The following is a 20,021-nucleotide window of genomic DNA, read 5'->3' on the forward strand; positions in this document are numbered from 1 at the left end:
TATAGCCATTTCGACAAATTTCTTAGATATCTTCTTCGTATAACAGGTTTTTATAGAATTATTATTCAAGATCTTCTTCTTTTAACTCTTGAGAAATTCTATTGCTGTAAATCGAACGGCGAGAATTTCATACTGTTTCCAGTGCTTTTATCAACAGATTTTTATCCCTCGAAAATTTCTCTCAATTTTTGAAACGTTTTTTAAAATTATTCAGAACGTAACGGACCTGGCTGGAAAGTGTCCTGAAAAATGTTACGAAAACATTTGTAATAACGTATTTTAGATAGGGAACGAAATTCTGTCGTGGCTTTTACGTTGAATAGGAGAATGAGCAACACTTGCACATACTTTCAAGAATCTTATACCTGCGCGGTATATCCAGTTTCGCGGTTCTCCGAGCAAACGGTTTCAAGCTCATCGTACAGCTACATCTTGACTCGCTGACTTGGTAAGCAAATTTCGCAAAGCGCTTTCGCTCACTTATGTATACTGTGACTACTATAAGACATACATCGAGGATACTTAACACACAGCAAGTTACGGGAATGATTTATAAACGTGTAAGTATGAGAGAAAATTATATTGACAACTTTATTCGCGAGCCGGGTTTCATAAATTTCACACTTTCGTGTCAAGAATGCAGTGATACATGCGTTTTATCAAATTTTCAGTTATATATTGGATACGTGTACCTGATTTAAACAACACATTTTACGTCTGGCTTATTAAGCAATACGTCGGCAAGATCGGTCTTGCTATTAATCGATTAATCGGGTGTGCAGATTAACCGATAAATCCATTAATCGGAAATGCCGATCATTTGTCTATTTTCAATGTCTGGACCAATGAATTTTATCTAAAATTATTACAGTGATTATAGGCTAATAAATCGAACGATTATTTGGATGATCCAAGTATTGAAAATACCGATCATTTTATTGATTGAACGTATGATATACAAATTAGTCTTCTTCTTTTTTTTTTTTTTTTTTTGACAATCTAACAATCGAAAATGTAACCGACTGACGATTAACGTTTCAGCTCTCATTTAAAGGACCATGCAGACTTAACGAAGTAGTAATGTATGATAATAATAACTCTGTGTTGTTCAGCTCCGTTTACATTGTAATGAACGCTCGCATTATCAACACTCTATCTGCGCACAACGGAATCAAACGGATGTAAATTTCGCGCGAGTAAGGAAGGTGCCACTGAAAAGAAGAATTCGTTTGTTACAGTTGCGAGAAAATTTTTGTCTAAATATTGTTGGAATTAAAAGAGAACGTGCTGCAAGTAATAATTTAGTGTTATTATGATTCTTAACGTTACGTTTTCAGATTGTTGCAACGTTGAATCTGTTTGTTCAGTTATGTAAATTTTCTCGGTTAAATAAGACCTTAACATCAATTTATTTCCGCAGAACGGTTACAACAAAATATAATACGAGTTACCATAATCGAGAAGAATGGAAACACAGATTGAATTTTCCGTTTATAGCTACAAAACTCAGTTTCACTTTGTATACAGAAGCATATTTTTCGGTTATGATAAAAAAAAAAATGGAAATAGCTGAAGATATTATTGTAGAAAACACCATGAGAAACTTTTCTCAGTGTGGTTATTTTTCAACCGTTTCGGTGGGACAACACCAGGTAAAACGGTTTCGGCGAAATGGTGAATCCGTCGTTGCCATTCGGGTTTGGAGGTCCGTGCTTTTCCGATATATTGATATCGAAGTAGTGCAGAACGTAGGCGAGATACAGAAACAAACTATTTCGCGCCAACACTTCTCCCAAGCAGCGTCTTTTTCCTACAATGAAACACAAAGTTGGATGAAAATGAGAATAGTAGTTCAAAAGTTATCAAGCTAGTCGTGCTAAATTCGTTAGAAAATCGCAAATTCAAACAGTAAAAACAAACGACCAAGGATATCGAGCTTTCTCAAAAATCTAGACTTTTGTTAATTTTAAACGAACATAGAAAATACTAGAATTACAAACAAAAGCCTAGACATCTATAGTCCGTTTGAAATCACTTAGAATGGCTAAAAACGTAGTTCGACTTCGCTCTTCGAAAAACATTTTTTACATCGCGTTAGTATCGTAAAATTAAAAATTCTACGATCAATATCTTTCAAAGAGATTAGTTCGTTGAACGAAATTTTCTGTACCAAATCCACGCGTTACGTTCGATTACGACAAGCTACTCTGGCTGATTAATTTACACCGCCAAGTACGTTTTGTACAAATCGTCAAAGAGCCGATTATTCGGAGACATGGGAATTCGGAATGATGAGAAAGCTAGAGGACCGCGTCCACCTTATGCAACGAACTTCGGTACCTAAGAACATGAGTTTTCCATCCGCAACTTTAGCCCAATTAAAAGAGCGCTTGTAAGTCGTATTTATACACGCTCGTTAACTTCACGTTTCCGGTGAAAAATTTCATGCCACAATTGTAACGCGACCCAAGCCTGCGTCCGAGTAGCCATAACCGTATTTCGAGAAATTACAACGGTCAAATGTAAATTTACCAAGTCCGAACGGGATGGAGAAATCGTCCGGCATAAATACTCCATTTGCGTTCAGGAATCGTTGCGGACGAAATACTTCCGGATCTTTCCAATGTAGCCTCTCGTGATGCACGCTGTAATAATTCACCAGCACCACGGTGTCCTGAAACGAATCGAAATGTCAGAATCAAGGAACGCGGCTCGCACCGCGCATTGCAATTGACCGTTTATCGTACCCGCGTACCTTCGGAATGCGATATCCGTTCAGGCAGACGTCTTTTACTGTCCTGTGGGGAACACCCAGAGGCGCTATGAAGACGGATCTCTGCACCTGGGCAATCAAGAAGTGGAAAATCAGAAGTCAAATTAGACTTTGGTGAAAATTTTGTGCAAAATTTCGTAAAATCCGACAAACTTTAGCAATTCTAGATTATTATATATACAATTGAACCGATTCTTATTCAATTTAAAATAATATCTACAACTTTATCATTCCGTATTTGACATAATGAAAACGGTTTTTACTATTCGACAGCACGATTTCTTAACTATTGTATTTTCATTATTGTACGTGGTTATTTTTTATATTTTGTGTTTATCCTTTAAAAAACACTTTCTTTTTTTATAGAGAACGTAGTGATATACGAAAAAGCTGATTTTTTTCGTTTTGGGAAATGAAAGAAAACTTTCAACATGTTGAACCTCATATTGAACGATGGGCTTCGAAAAAGATGTTTCGTTAGAATAAATAACGTTTCTTTCTGAGCTGGGAACACTCGAAGAGAAAATTAGAGAATATCGGATTGCAGAGTTATATTCAAAAGACTTCTATTCGAATTTCTTGAATTCACTGTTCGATTCTCGTTTCTGCGTAATGCTCCGAACATTATTTGCAAATGTTATTCGTTTTTCAATATCTTCTTCGTATTCTTGTCGAATATGCTTACGAATTTTAGCCAATTTTGAGATCGACGCGTTTGCAAAATATGAGAAATCACAGAAAATGCCAGATGACTCGGAACATTGCAAGGAAAGTTATAAGTTGAAAAATGAATGTTAAAATACTTCTTATTCTCATAAAATGTGTAGGAAATTCGGTAAAAAAAATCGTCGGATACGTAATTTGGTAATTCGGTGGAAGATTGACGAACAAAATGTTCGTCGCGTGTGTTTCTCGGAAGCAAAAAAGTCCTCACTTCGGCTAAAAATGCTTCCATTTCAGGTAGAGACGAACGATCCTCAGTATTCGGTGGTCTGTCTCTACCGACGACCTTCGACAGTTCCATCTGAAGTTTTTCCAGCCATTCGGGATTCAGGACGAGATATATTAGCATCGTAGAAAGCGTGTTGCTAGTCGTCTCGGATCCAGCGAGAAAGAGATCCAAGCATAAGACAAGAAGCTCCTCATCTGAATAAACGAGTCTGCGATATTCTCTACGCATGTTAGGTACGTATAAGATTATACATATGTATAAGCAGTAACGTTACGAGCATGCACATAGAGCGAATAGAAATCAAAAGTCAGCCGGGTAACGCTACATCGACTTACGATTGAACTGATCGTGAGAGTCACTCGACTCGTTCCGTGAGATTTCCATCAGAAAGGCGTCTATTAAGTCGCGTGGCTCATCTGCCGGAAGACTCGAGACGTGCTCGTTAATTTCCTCCGCCAGAAAAGACCACAGTTTCCGCAGTATCGTCATCAACGATTTGTAGCCAGAAAGTTCGGGGCAAATGAAACGCAGGAACGGAAGTTGACAGAGAATCCCACCGGAAGTATCTATCAATCTACGATCAAACACTCATCTTAGCGGGATTCGGTCACGAAGGTTTCATCGAACAGCGGTTTGACTGCGAATCGGATTCCAATATTGACACGGTTAGAAAAGACTTCGCAGGTTTCAAAAAATTTCAAAGGATTTCAAGCGGATCTCACGGGACTTGAAGAATTTAATGTGATTTCAAGATTTTAGAGATTTTAGGTAATTTTACGTCATTGCACAGAATTTTACATGATTCTAAAGAATTTCGAAGCAATTTTAAAATATTCCAGAGATTTCTGATAATTGCACAGGTTTTCATAAGAATTCAAAGTATTTCCAAAGATTTTGTAACATACTTTCTGAACAAAATCCGACTGAATCTACTTCAACTTGACCTTTGAAACTTTCGTCTCGTAATGTTTTTGTCCGCACAGTATTTTGACTGGAACGGAATTTCAGATCCATGCCGAGCAATAATTTTTCCTCTTATCTCTGGAATCTCGAGTAATAAATTATTGGCACCTGAAAGCGTCGTGAGTGACTTGCAGGATCTCCGTTAACCTCTGGTCACTGTAATCGAAACGTCTGCCGGCGAACATCAACCAGAGTGAATTTATCACGGCAACATCGAAGGCGCCGTGCATTGGCACGGGACCTCGCAGACTCTGATTGTGCAAAAATTTGACCAGATTTTCGGCCTCCGTGACGATTTGGTTCTGCATTTTTCGGTGGCCGAATCCGAATGAGCGCAAGTGACGAAGCGAGAATCGGCGATGCTGAGACCACTTGATCCCGTCGGTGAACAAAACTCCTGAGCAATGTTTAATTTTTATTGGCGTTAAGGATGAATGGACGTAACGCCTGAATGAGAATTTGGGAAGAAAGAATAAACCGTTTGAAAAACCTGCAGCAATGTCATTTGTGCGAATGATGGTAAAAAGCAATGGAACAACATCTCTATATTTTGTAATAGAAATGAATGTGAGCAACCCGCATAACGGAAGCTGAGATATCAGTCAGATTCTGTATTTAGAACGTCAAATTTTTTTACTAGCATCTCATTTCCAAAATGGATTAAAATTTATTTTAATTAGCGCGGTAATAAACATGTGCGTCAAAAATTACATTTGCATATTATCTGTAGCAAGGGGCGTTTCACTTAATGGATCAGGGTGGCAATATCGTTCGAAATCATTTCGTAATATCCGAAACCATACTGGAATTAGTAATATTAAAATAAAATTCCGCGTTTGTAATCATTGGTAATCGTGAGAAATGATTCAGGGTTAGAGAAATCTCTTTTTAATGTTGAGGAATCGTATGAAATTTTAAAAATTGTGAGAAATCATCCTCTCGTAATCACTCTATAAAATGTAAGTAATCATGAAATATGTAACCACGGTGTAGAGTTTTGCTCCAGTGAAGCACCCCTTGATCCGTAGTATGATGAAAGATTTCTTAAACCTTATCAGGCAGTTTGTGGTGATTTGGTCAGCAAGTAAATGAGCCCCAAGACGTTGGAACGAGATAAAAAATATCGGAGTTTAATCATTTTAAACATTCCGATCAAAAAGCTCTTCGTCAAATCGTTGATATCTCATTGTCAGTTACAGCATTGCACGGTAGGGATATTATTTCATTCGTTTTCACCACCAATAAATTCGCATAAAACATTGCTGGAGATTTTATAAACAATTTTTTCTCTTTTTCCAACTTTTTATTCAGAGTTCCACGTCAATCATACACGTATAGGCAAAGAATACGGAAGTATGTCTAGAAGTTCGTTGGTATCGTTGCCGCTGATGCTGACAGTTTAGAGTAATTTAACATTCAAGGGCTTCTTGCGAAGCCTAAAACCGAAATTCATCTGCCCTAAATTTTATTTTCCACGGTACACTGAGAGAAATTGTAAGTGTAGTAAGTAAGAACGGGTTTGAAACAGGAAATGAATGATTAAAACACCCAGTGCCGAATTGTGTTCCGGCCATAATTAGCAATTGTAAACCAATTTACGGCTAACTGGAGGACTTCTTGCGTGTTTAGATCGCCACGCAGTGGACCATAGATATGTACGTACCTCTCCTTTCTCCAAAGGCACGCACTCTGAAGAAGAAACCATCCGGACGGCCGTTAAACTCTTCCTGTGTGAGAACCTTCCTGATTAGCTCGTGCGTACTGACTATAACAATGCGCTGTTTTCCGAGCTTGATGCCGAGCACCGAACCGTATTTTTCAGCGAGATCTCTCATCGCCAAATGCACGTAGCCGTACTTCGATCGGAGACGGTAAAAGCGTGGAAAACATCCCACGAACGGCAGCCATCTTGGTCCTGGGGTCATTGTGAAAGTTGTTACACATTATGTTTCATGCATCTCTCGCAGTGATTACACGGCTTTACCTATGCGTACGACTAGACTTTTGGATTATCCCCGTTTTTGCTTTTCTAGGAAATAATGAATATTTTATTCAAAGCACATGGTCGAGTAGGCATGCCAAAAGTTCCCTTTCTCGAAACGGACTCTGTTGGTAAATCACTGACCCGTACCAAATTTTAGCCTTCTAACTCCATTTTGCTCGACGTTATCGCCAAAAACGTGATTTTCAGTTTTTTCACGATAACTCCGCTGTTTCTGCTCAGAAAATTCGGGAAAAAATCACAGGTCCAACAGACGTATGTGCATGTATTGAGGATTTTTTTCAGATTTTTCGGTAGCAGCCTTGATCTCATACAAATTTTTTTTTTTGCTCTATGAACATCTGCTTGCGTGTGATTTTCTGTAATTGTTTCAGATATTTACAAGTGCTGCGTCATTGTGGAGAAAATTCAAAAACTGATATTTTTCACTATTTTATGGGCATGACTTCAAGATAAGCGCGTAGCCGGATAAACCAGTGAAAAGTGTTCTTTCACCAAACGATTCGCGAACTACATTTCGTTCCGAAGCAAGTGAAGTACATGTATTTTGATCACCTCCCCCTTTGAGAATTTTTTCTTACTCTGGTGAGAATGATTTCTTCGTCAAACTACGAAAAATTGTCAGTCGTGGAAAATCATAGAAAGTAGTAGCAAATCGTGAAGAAACTTGAGAGATTGCAGATAACCGTGAAAAATTATAGTATTTTTCATAGAAGATTACAAATTTTGACGAAAAATTATGATAATTCCATATTGGAAGTAGATTTAATTTATTATTTATTCTATCGTATATTGTTTATGAGCAGTTATGATAAAAAAAATATCGCAGCGTAGGTTCGTCTACATAGTTTTGAATGAAACAAACCCCAATTTAATCGAATAATTGATTGTCGATAGATATAAATTCCCAAAATTCACCAACTTTTTCAACAATCTGCTCGAGCATGCCTGTTTAATGGTCTGGCCAGGTTTTAGATAAAGATTTAGTACGATAAACCAACGTTCCTTCGAATTATTATGTATCGTAAACCGTGTTTTTGGTTCGAGTTGTTCTTTTATCTTTACAAAGGCGTGACGTATGAACGAGTAACTTTGGACACCTCATTCATATTTCTGATAAACTTGACCCTGAATTTTGATTTCACGATGTAACAAAAGCCACGGTTAAATTTTACAGTGCCACGCCGCAGCTTTATCTGGATCTCCTCTCAAGTATGTCGCCATTGTTTTCTTAGTTCATGAAAAACTATTCATTATTCATACCTAAACACATTCGCAAATTAGATTAACAGTTTCTGCGGTTGATATAAATCAGTAATGTCCGCTTAATTATAACCTGGTCGTGATTACGCATTATACAAAAACTCCACGGTAAATACAATTTGCTATCTAACATTTTTCACTCGCAAAGTGATGAAATAATTTATCAAACAATATCTTGTAAATCGTGTAAGTTTAATTTAAATGCAACTTGTATTTTGTCTAATAGAAATCCTAGTCTATGTAAAGTTTTGGGTTTTAAGGGAGTGCCCTGGTCGATTTCGACGTTGAAGTTTTTATCTCCAATATTAACGTCCATGTATTTAAAACGCGAAAAAATGTTTAACACTCCTATTCTATACAAAATTCTGAACAAAAACATTCCAACACGCTTTCATTTGGCAAAGAAGTAAAGAAATGGCACGGATTTTACGAAATCGTAATAGTAAATTCGTAGAATTCATGCCGTTTGTTTATCTCTCCGTCAAATGAAAATTAATGGTGTATAAAATGAGGCTGATAAGCCCGTTTTCGCGTTTGAGTTACGTGGACTTTGATTTTTAAAGATATATATATCGACGTTGAAATCGACCTGAGCACCCCCTTAAAGATAAAATTCCGAATGCCAGTATGAATATCTAGAGTTTAGTCCCAGAGGATAATTACATGGTTTTCCAGACGATTTGCAGACACTTAAAATTGAAGTAAAATCTACACATTTTTCAATCAAACTATTCACTCACTAAAAGAATTTTGTAAAATGCTGAATTTGAGGAAACGATGACTTTCGGTAAACATCACAAGTTATACTAATTGGAATTTATTACCCCCGTTGTAAAAATTTGTATCACTTTTAACTGCGTTCAAACTTTAAGAACACTGGTAGAAATCTACGCTATATCATTTTTGCGGATAAATTTCATCGGTATGACTAAGAAGGATGCTTGCGTGGATACGCGGTTTTAGTATAATTTAAATATCGCACAATACCTGGTGGGAAATTGGCTGGCTTTACGGAGTCGTAAACACAAAATAGAACGAAAGCACAAACTGCGAGTAATATTGCAGCGGGAAACATCTTCGGAAGCGGACCAGAGACTCAATATCGAACGAATGCGGCGGCAGCATCCAGCTAACATCCGAGAAGAAGACCGGAGTACCGGAGCTGATTCTATCGGAGTGTGACACCATGCCCTCCAAACTGGAATCTTTTATGTGAGGCCCCATCGTACAAAGTCTTTTATTTTAAGCCTTTTTTTCAAGCCTCGTACGACCGGGCGACGAGATTTTTCGTGGTCGGTTTCGGTATTCCTTCAGGGTCCCGAGCTCAGCGAACCCTGCAGGCGAAAATAATATCTGCGCTATATTCCGTGCAAGTACAGAAAAACAGAGAATCATCGAATATCCTTGTTTATTTATAATTTTTTCGTAAGAAAGTATGAAGTGATACAAAACAATTGCAGTCATCTCAAATTGGTAACGATGAAAGAAAAATTCAACTACCCCGCAGACGTTAAATAAAACTCATTGAATTTTTGTAAAATATTAGGAAATTTTGCGCCAATTGCGATGGTTGAAAGCTTTTTGTTACGCTAATTGAAAAATTCACTGGCCGTAAGAATAAAAATAAAAGTACGCGAACTGTTCTAGAAAATCCTGAAAATTCATACGGAAGTCTACAAAAAAAAATTATAAAAAGTTGTAGCTTGCATAGATAATTAATTGTTGAAAACTGCAGTTATTACAAGTGTTGAGAATATCTACAACTTGAAAACAAAGAAATCAAATTTATCAGAAAAATATCAATTTCCAGGAATCATTATTCTACGAGTTTTCACTATCTACGAGAAAGTATGAAATACTGTTCTTGGACCACCGCTAGATTTCGCATCTCTCTCGTAAAGAAAACTTTACGAATATAAATTATCCCTACCTACTATACGTATAATGGGTCCGTATTGAAAACCTCGTTTTTTTAGTAGGTGAGTCTTACGAAAAAAAAAAACAAGTAATGTCTGTAAATCAAAAACTTTACTATATTCTATAATAAATTGTATCTATATCAACGATTCAAGTGCGAAAAATGGTCACGAAGAACCAAGCTATTCTACAACTATCTGTGAAAAAGTATAAACTTCTACAAAAATTTCTATTTGAAAATTTCGATCTTGTTCCAAACTGTAAAAACTGTTTTTTCCATCAGGAATGCTTCGGGAACTGTAAAGACGAGCGCAGCATTACTGAGCATGTCAAAAGCCATCCATATATACAAAGGTAATTGTATTATTCCTCTAGGCCAACCATTGTCGGTTGAGAATAATTTTAACCCGATTGTGAATACAGTTTTTCATTCTTGGAAAGTTAACTACAGATGTAGATAAAAGATCAATTCTGTTCCATGCACTACTGGCAAAGATCTATGACACGCACTGTAGACTTTGGTATCGTCTCAAGGAAGAGTGATGCGTAACTGGGCTCTCATGCTTTGGGATCAACGGGTTGCAACGGGTTTTAAGCCTTAACTTGAGAAGGTCAAGGAATTTACATTCATGAGGTGAAGGTCTACAGAGCGTTCCCGAAACTCCATCGGAAAAGTTTCATCAGCTGCATAACGGTATTTGAAACTCGTTTCAGTAAAGACGTAATTGTAATTAGTTGTCGTTTTTTTTTTTTTTTCCCATATACTTCTTATCGAAAGTTTAATTGATCACGAATTGTACGGAACATTTTCGTTTCCTCTCGTTTTTTCGTACAACTTCAGGTACGTGTTTGAAAAAGTGAAATATTTCCTAAAACGAAAATGCCCTTCAAGATTTCTGTATCTGCCGAACTAAACTTTAACGAGTTGTATAATTTTCGTACGTCATGCTAAGAGAAATGTTCGATGTGAAACTCGTTCGATTATCAAGTGGTGAAATTTTCTTTCTTTTCACACACCAACATCCTTAACAGAAATTTTCTCTGACAATGATCGTTTCGTAAGATAATTATACGGCTTGCAGTTCATTCTCGCAGATGCAGAAATGTCGATGGTGTTAAATCATCATCAGTTGAGCCGCGAGACTTTGTATATTCGTTTTTCAAAATCTCTCTCTGCGTCACATCTCTCAGCTGCAGAACCAGCACAAATGTGAGAAATTCAACATAAACTGTTATGTTCTTTGCTAAATACTAAAGCTATAATTATCACCATAAGCGGTATGAATACGAGGACACGACTTTGTCTCAAATTGAGAAATACTAATCATCGGAAAATCAGTCCGCAGGTATATTTCTCGTTATAAGAAAGTACGAGTACATTTGTTTTGCAACACTTATTAGATAATTTCTTTTGCAAAACGGTTACACCTCCCGGGTGAAATAGCGTGTGCCGCAGGCGAAAGCCCAGAGCAATCGAATATTTGTATAGGTAATTACGAATCTTGATGTGTTTGTAGAATTTACGGGAGTCTACCCAAAGTAGATATACCGCCATGAAATTCCCTACATTCAATACTTTCGTCCTTGCCACGATGCGTGTGTGTAAAGAGACTCGACATGGTTTAGAGCCATCGACATATAGAGAATGGACCGTGTGTTCCCAAAGTAAACAATAATGTATGAAATAATTCTCTTTCTATTCGGCGGACACATTTTTGGCCTGCTCTCGCATATCTCAATGTCGATGTTTCGAGATGACGCGATGTGAGCGCTGCGAGCGGTAATAATCGGTACTAATCCTGTTTACAAAACTATTTCCTAGTCCAAATCCTTTGGCACGTTCTCAGTGAATTTCGTAAGTGGGAGAATATACGGTGCAATTACCGTCGCATTGTTCGAATATGAGTCGAGATTGTTCAAATCTTTGTGATTCGCATCGTGCTGATGTCTAGATCCTGATCGAAGGGCTGCTTCGTGTTTTTCGCCAGATATACAGGTACAGTTTAAATCTTGTATGTACATACATTTGTTAAATTCTTTCAGTTCGATCTTCGAATGTTTCTCTCGAATATAGAAAGGTCCGGTTTTTGAGTTACTCCGGTTTGCGGATGATTGTCTGTCGACAAGCGGCGCGTTCCACTATTTCGGTGATCGTAATACGCATAGTGGAGGTTAGGAAAGTGAAAATGAAAGAGTTTTTCCAACGCAATGTGTCGTGTGGTTTACAAATCGGAGGTGAAAGACGGTAGGTACGTCAAGTACGCATGCATTGTATTAATATTGTGAACATTGAAATTCATTGGCTAGCGCCCACGCCGGTCAGTTATGAGCGTTAACACGTACAATTTGGAGAGGGATGGATTTACCGGTTATTAGGTCGTTGCCTCCAAGGGCTTTCTAATTGCTATTCACCTCTGTCAAAATACCTGCCTGCTTAATTTCCGCGGTGAGGATAATAATTTCTACGGTTGAAAAACCGTGATCGCATTGCCAATCCTCTAGAAAATCATCGTAATTTTCTGAGAAAAGTGCAAGAATTTTTGCCGTAGTAGAATTATCTCGGAATCGGCGGATAGGTTAGGAAATAGAAAGGTCACGATATCCAGTTTTCAAATGTATACGACAATGGGTTTAAACGAGTTTTAAAATGTCAAAAATCGAAGTATGGAAAACTCACGATTGTCTTTTGTTTTGACGCCATTCCATACTTCGGCTCTCTGTGCCCTGACATTTCTATATTCGTATATTCCAGCTTGTGTACATATTTAGTATATTTTGACATTACACATTTTCAAATTCTGTGAAATATATTTTTGCGTCTTTGAAAATTCTGCATTGTGGCTTTTTTCTTTTCGGAACCTTCGACATCTTTACCTTCGCCAGTAGTTCACCATTGACTCGCCAATTCCGACATGTTATATCACGTTTCTTCGTTTACAACTGGCTGATCGCGTCGATAGGGTTATATATTACTCATTGCCAAATGATTTCACCTTATTCAATACCCCACATGGCGAAAATCACTTCATGATATCCCGAGGCTATTTGTGTTGTTGTTGTCGCCACAACTTACACGGCGACGACTTCGCTATTATGAAATACGAGTACCATCACCTTGACTCTTGTACGTACGGTTGATTTTCTCGACATCAATTTTTCAACGCAAATCCATCATCGTCAACCTTTGAACGGACCGCTGGCTGAATTTCATCGCGAACCCGAATCATAGTTAATCCGATTTTTCAATTCGGATTGAAGCAATTATAACTTTTTTGTAAGAGGGAAACTACAATCTTCCTTTCCTTCTTCGTCGTCAATTTTCCCTTACAGGTATTCCCTTATATAATATTTCACTCGTCAGAAGCCGCGATATGTACGATCGGCTTCTCTATACGAGCCTGTTACAAAATCGGATTGCTTGTATTTGTGTACAACACTTTCTCCATCAGAAATAGTCTGTTACTTGTCATCAATTTTAATGATACAAGCAAAGTATTGGCTCGAAAATGACTTTTTCTAACTTCAACGAATCTTTTACGTTTTCGAATCTCTAGAACCCGAAAAACAGGTTTTTAAAGAAATGTCGGTCTATCGGTCTGTCCCATAAACTCAGGCGATGATCTTGGAAATGGCTCGGTGAAAAAATCTGAAACTTGCAGGATTTTTAAAAAATTGCCATATCCTGATTAATTTGAACTTCAGGTCCTAGCGGAAATAAATCGATTTTCAATGTTTTACCGACAAATTTATACCTTTTCTAAACAAACGATTAGATTTTTTACAGTTGATTTGTTTATTTTCAGATTCTGTTCTAAATATTTTGTTTCTCATTTATAGATAAATCTATGATTTTTTTTTAACTCTTATTTAACTTGGTATTCAATGTCATTTTTAGTTCATCTTTTGCGATGAGCTTTCATTATGTATGCGAACTGGGTAACCACGTAGAATTGTTTCTGAAAAAGAATCGAAGAAGTTTGGTCCCTTCGATCGAGGTGACGACAAGTGTCAAAAAAAAAAAAATGTCTGTCGATAATTTTTGATGATATTTTGAAGCTACATTCTCAAAATCTTATGAAATTATTCAACTTCATAACCATTTATTAGTAATCGTTTGTTCGCCATTGACCCGTCGGTAACGAATTCATTAATCAGAGCGAAAACTGTCTACTCATCGTTCCCATACACTGTTTAACGACAAAATGTTGTGCATTCGAGATCTTGAACATAAATCCGTTTTATCACCTCGGTTGTGATTTCTAAACGTGTAACGAAACATACGTCGATAGCCACCAGCGAATGCGCTTGAATACACGGTGTCGCCATAAAGTCAGAACCGTGCTGCAGCATTATTCGATCCTGCGTGATGCGGCACTTTCGCACATTTTTATAAACGATCTAATCGACGCGTGGGTGGCAACGGTGCTCGATCTATTCACCGATCGGCAGTTCTGCTCGTTCCGTATAATCGCGCAAATGCGGTTGCGGGTGCATAAGTTAACATCAGCAACGCGCAAGTATGTGTGCAACGTTTATGCGCCGGTCGCAACGTCGAACCGAATATGTGCCATTACCACTCTAGATCGTCCGAGCAACTTTCTCTTTCCCTACAGGCAGACCCAAGGCTAGCTCGCATCTTTCCTCCTACACAGTTCTACTTTCTCCGATTTCTGTTGCGATTTTTTTTTGTTTCCATTTTTTGTTTTTTTTTTTTCCTTATTCTTTAACTTCAACTTCCATTTCTCATACCAGGATTTCCGCGATCAGGCGGCACAGAGTTGCGTCACTTCTCGGTCTTCTCGTCGCGTGTCGTATATCCGCCTAAATCAACGCGTCTACTCGATGTTTATTATATTATTAGTGATATAAAACGTTGAGCGAATGCGCGTAGGAGTTCGTATTAACAGAACAAGGAATCGTTTAACGAGATAATCATATATCTTTATTCATGAGTGAAATTAGTTAACAATAATGATAACAACAACAGTATCAAAAATTAACGCACAACTAAAACAAAACCTTAGTATACACACATGTATATACATATATATATATATATATGTATATGTAATATTTACTCAGGGGTGCATCAGTCAAGTAGCAGCAAACGCTCGAGCGGTACCTTAATTAATCGACCTAATATTAATATATACAGTGGCTTCTTATGTGATTACGTTTGATTTGTACACATTAAACATATACTTGAGAGGATTCAACGACTGGGGAATTTCAGGCCTTGACCGACGTTCTGATTCGATGATCTCTGGCTCCCTACCGATGCCTGGAGCTGCGAGTTTCCGAGCGATCGATCCCACCTCACTTTGTTCTGATCAGTCAGCTGCTGTTGCTGGTGTCCAGCCTGAGCGCCGAACTGCTGAGGACTGAGAGGAATTGTTCGGGCATTTTGCCCCTGGGTGTCTTTCCTGTCCGCCCAACCATGGCCGTGGTCGTCGTGATGATGGTGATCGTGGTGGTCCTCACTCGGGAACCACTCGGATATCCAGACCGGCTTCCATATCTTCTTCCAACCCGGTACCCAGATTTGTTTCCAATCCGGGACCCAGATCTGTTTCCAGGCTTCCTTCCATGCGAGTTTCTTGTCCGGTATCCACTCGAGCTTCTTGTCCGGTCTCCATATCTGCTTCCAGGCCTCCTTCCATTCGAGTTTCTTATCCGGAACCCAGGTCAGCTTCTTGTCAGGCCTCCAAATCTGCTTCCACTCCTCCTTCCAAGCGAGCTTCTTGTCGTCGATCCATATCTGTTTCTTAGCCGGCTTCCATACTTGCTTCCAGGCCTCCTTCCATTCCAGCTTCTTGTCCGGTATCCAGATCTGCTTCTTGGCCGGTTTCCAGTACTTCTTCCAGAGCGGCTTCCAGACAAGCTTCTTCTTCCAGAGATCGTGGCTCGTGTACTGCCAGCCGTGGTGGTCAGTGCCGTGGTAATGCTCTCCGGGGATTCCGACCTTCACCCACTCCGGTACCCAGATCTTCTTCCATGCCGGTACTTGGATCTCCTTCCAGGCCGGAACCTGGATCTCCTTCCAGACCGGCTTCCATATCTTCTTCCAGTCAGGGACTTGGATCTCCTTCCAAGCCGGCACTTTTATCGGCTTCCAAATCGGTTTCCAAACCTTCTTCCAGGCCGGCACTTGGATCTCCTTCCACACCGGTACCTGGATCTCCTTCCACACTGGCTTCCAAATCTTTTTCCAGGCCGGTACCTGAATCTCCTTCCACACTGCTCGCTTGGTCGGCTCCCATATCGGCTTCCAGATCTTCTTCCACGCCGGTTTCCATATCTGTTTTTGAGCCGGTTTCCAGATCTTCTTCCAGCCCAGCTTCCAGGTCAACTTCTTCTTCCAGTATCCTGGATCGTGGTGGTCATGATGGTCGTCGTGATGCTCCTCGTGGTGCTCCACTTCGTGGTGCTCCTCGTGGTGGATCGGCTGGGCGTGCTCGTCGTATCCTCCAAAATCGCCACCATCACCGTATCGCTTTTGTGCCACTGCTGTTCCATAACTGTTGAAGAGAATCAAATTAAACCACGCTTCGGGGTCAAGACGTCCAACGGTCTCTCAACCGTTATCACATTATACTTTTCAAGCGGCTTGTATACGATGAAATTCTTGGAAGAAAATCTCGCTCACAATCAGCGTCGTTACGTTTGCGGTTTGCTATAGCCACCGTCGTAATTGCACTGACTTTGACCGACAAAATCACGATACGAAGGTTGGATTATTTATACTTACGGGGTTTGTTGCTGTGTCTGTTGCTGCAGCTGAGTTTGATCCAATGCCTTGCTCGCCACAAGAACGGCTTGCAGTAGCAGCACTAGTGCAACCTAGAATGTTAATCCAAATCATAAATTAGCCAATTTCGGCAGACACTGAAGCGGATACGCGAATCAGGCCGTAAGGTTTGTTTTTATACTTTACTCCGGCCACTCTCACTCGACCCTAAATCATACGCTCACGATCAGTTATCTCACTAACTCGGATGCAATTCGACCGAAATTGATCGTCAATTATCAACTTTCTTTTTCACCGATGTGTGCAAGAGCCGAATTCGTGCGACCGAAGGTGATGGTCCGACATGTCGGAAGTCTCGGTGTTACTTTCACCTAATTTTTTTGTAAACCACGCGGTGCATGAAAAGAAACCGAATCACAGGTTGTACGGTTAACGGAATCTCGACTGAAACTGATCGTGAACAAGGACCGAGCCATGTCTCGACAAAAGAAAAAATAACCCTCATCGTGCTCTAAAAATTCTCGTATCTATAACGACCGAATTCGACGTATCGAACGCGATATTTGTATGTTTTTTTAATAACTGAACAAACCGCGCATCTCGGGCGAATCCTCATGTCGGTAGCTTGCCGCCCACTGGGCTCGGCGCAAGAGCTTCTTTTCTAGGCGCAGGAAAACTTGGCTTAACTTGGTTCAATAAGCGGAACGGCTGGGTTATATAGCCGCGAAGACGCCTTCCTTCCCCTGGTGATCGAGGCGGAGTTGGAGGTGGTGGTGGCCGAGGAAGTCGGGAAGTGGAAGTCCGGTCGGCTTAGCGGCACCTGAGCGACCCTGGAGGGTGATCAAGTGCGAGGACTGCCTGCTCGTCCTGGGGGGAGAAGGAGGCGCGATGCCTCTGCAACAGCTCACGAGGAGAAAGTGCAGACGCCGGAGCCGGACGCCCGAAGGTTCAGGCGCAAGGTTACGAGGCAAGGTTGCCTTTGCTCCAGATCTCGGAATTATCCACCCGGGGGCTTCCGATCCTCCGACACTTTCCACCCGTACCCGACGAATATTATCGCCGCTCCTGGGTTACACGCTGTTTAACGTCTCATAGTTGCTAGAAAATTTTACTGAAATAGCCGGCGTTAAAACTGACAGTTCAAATATCTTTCGAACTACAAGAAAGTCACGCGGCGCAAGTAACCGTTGCCGATAATTTCTTCACTTTACTTCATTTTTTCAGTCATATATGGCCTTGACCCCTTGCAGCCCCCTGTGACATTTCTGTAACAAACTAAATAACATCCTACAAAATCCATACGGAAGGTATTAATGACAAGTCCTTAAATGATACTTATTTTAAAATTTAAATTGATTTTGCGCTGCAAGGGGTTGAGATCAAACGAATGACGAACAATGAAAATGGCAACGCACGCTGTATTTTTTGGCCAGAGTTACAAGATGCGTTTCCAATTTTGCATCCGGAAATATATTTTTCACGACTTGGAAAAAAAAATAAAAAAAATGAAAAAATAGTCGAGGTCTGCGTAGTAACCGCAACCAGAAATCTCTCTCGTTTTGTAAACATCGTTGGTGGACTAGGTAAAATGCTGTAAAAGATTATGGATTTTAGAATAGGAACGGATATTAAAAATGTATCTAAAAATCTTTATTCAAATAGACAAATGGTAATGTTGTCGACGATTCCATAGTTAAAACCATAATTGTAAAATAGGTGTGTGAAATTAGTTACAAAATGAAAAGTCGCGTAGATACTGTGGGTAAATATTTATATCCTTGCCAATAATTTATCTGTCATTTTATACCGTACATGCGTTAATTTTTTCCCTGCAAAGCAACTAGTTCGGTTTTTTCATATTATTTTGTCTCGTTGACGCCTCTCTTATCAGGCCTCGTTATCAATCGGCCGTGTGAAAATTAATTTGCAACCGCAGTCCAAACGATTGTAAAGACGATGAGTCTTATTTAAACTACAGAGAACTACTGTAGTTTTAAAGATTCCTGCCAGATTCTGTCAAGTCATCGCCGTTATCGACAAGATATTACGAGCACTGCGGTCACGCGCTGTTTTCTTTTTATTTTTCAATTTAAGATGCATGTTTAAAATGAAACCCTTTCAAATATTAGCATAGCTGTCCCTTCGAGGCGATTGCTGGAAATAAGATTTTCGATTATTTTTACTACTTCTTCGGCTCGATGCTGGCATAATCTATACTCACTGTTCGTCGACTGCGCCCAAGGCTGTTTGAAATTCAGTACATGTATTGCTTGTAATGTAGAGAGGTTTTGGTTCGCGATCGAGCTTTTTAACCATTCGTTTCGCCATCGTGAATTATACGATTTTTCATCACGTTGATGAATTCTAAATTTTATATCTCGAAAGCGAAGGATCGCACACTCGTGCATACATTAAGTGGAGCAACGAAATCTCTCGTTGCATGCGATTCTACTAGAAATTTATGTACTCCTATAACAAATGATTTCATTGGACTGAATAAGTTTTCTCAGTTTCCATTAACGAAACTTGATAGCATTAACAAGGCGCGACTTTGAAATGACAAACGAAAGATCATTTCGATCAAACAGAATTTATACAGCAAATCTGCTTAATAGTACGAGGGTCGATATTTACGTAACTAAAATTTAATTGGCGCCGGAACTTCGGTTCTCTTTCTGTTCTCATACACGCTCCAGTTCCCCAAGCTTCAATTAACTTGATAGAATTCCCTCTCGTCATGGGAAACGAATTATCGTCGAATCAATTCAAATTCTCTATTCTTGTTAACAATTAATGTGTTCCATGACAGTGAATAAATGAATAAATGAATGAATGAATGAATGAATGAATGGCAAATGAATGAATCACTCCATATTTGGGTATGGATAATTTTATTTGCTACAACGCGAATCGTGAGAGACAATACTAATCTACCTATTAATACCAACTTTCGTCCAACTGAATCGCTAATGCGAAAATGTCATTATATAGAAATATTTTTGCGGGTCTCTGGCATTCACAGCACAGTAACAAACCGCTGATACAAGATACATGGAGTCACCTGAGTAGCTTGAAAGATCCGCTTCGAGTGATTTTTACCGTGATTGGTGTGTTTAGGAGTGGTACAATATATGTATGCATATTTTCAAAAACAAAAAGCTTATATTTGTAAAATTTTTGGCAACTACGGTAACCGTTACTTATGATGTGAAGTAAGGCATGAGACAGTAAACTTAGCTAGACCGACGGAAAAAATTAATTACGAAACATTCGGCAGGATAATTCAAACCTTGACGCTAAATCAAAATAGCCGTCGTTCGGACGTTTGCAATTCGATTTTAGATGCACAATCAATTATCTTTGCCAATGACGAGTACCTAAAAACCAAAAACATACATATGCA

The 20,021-nt window shown here is 39.2% G+C and overlaps 3 protein-coding genes across 4 annotated transcripts in view; 1 reads left to right on the forward strand and 2 right to left on the reverse strand.

The window, feature by feature from the left end:
- Nucleotides 1–564: 564 nt before the first annotated feature.
- Nucleotides 565–9,136, reverse strand: LOC124213576 (methyl farnesoate epoxidase). The gene is made up of 8 exons (XM_046615008.2): nucleotides 8,941–9,136; nucleotides 6,352–6,603; nucleotides 4,797–5,085; nucleotides 4,061–4,299; nucleotides 3,708–3,919; nucleotides 2,756–2,842; nucleotides 2,533–2,674; nucleotides 565–1,810 (listed from the first exon to the last, which is right to left on the reverse strand). The coding sequence occupies exons 1-8, from the start codon at nucleotides 9,026–9,028 to the stop codon at nucleotides 1,626–1,628; spliced, it is 1,494 nt and encodes a 497-aa protein (XP_046470964.1). The 5' UTR covers nucleotides 9,029–9,136; the 3' UTR covers nucleotides 565–1,625.
- Nucleotides 8,395–20,021, forward strand: part of LOC124213584 (retinoid-inducible serine carboxypeptidase) — a 54,999-nt gene continuing 43,372 nt past the window's right edge. The window contains exons 1-4 of one of the 2 annotated variants that reach the window (XM_046615022.2): nucleotides 8,395–9,165; nucleotides 9,764–9,932; nucleotides 10,154–10,224; nucleotides 10,366–10,564. The gene's annotated coding sequence lies outside the window, so the exon portion shown is untranslated. Of the gene's footprint in view, nucleotides 9,166–9,763; nucleotides 9,933–10,153; nucleotides 10,225–10,365; nucleotides 10,565–11,715; nucleotides 11,867–20,021 lie in introns of those variants that run through there. The other variant, XM_046615023.2, reaches the window with a different exon arrangement.
- Nucleotides 14,790–17,339, reverse strand: LOC124213577 (uncharacterized). The gene is made up of 3 exons (XM_046615009.1): nucleotides 17,211–17,339; nucleotides 16,619–16,710; nucleotides 14,790–16,388 (listed from the first exon to the last, which is right to left on the reverse strand). The coding sequence occupies exons 1-3, from the start codon at nucleotides 17,232–17,234 to the stop codon at nucleotides 15,083–15,085; spliced, it is 1,422 nt and encodes a 473-aa protein (XP_046470965.1). The 5' UTR covers nucleotides 17,235–17,339; the 3' UTR covers nucleotides 14,790–15,082.

The sequence above is a fragment of the Neodiprion pinetum genome, chromosome 3, assembly GCF_021155775.2.
Source record: "Neodiprion pinetum isolate iyNeoPine1 chromosome 3, iyNeoPine1.2, whole genome shotgun sequence".
NCBI lineage: Eukaryota > Metazoa > Arthropoda > Insecta > Hymenoptera > Diprionidae > Neodiprion > Neodiprion pinetum.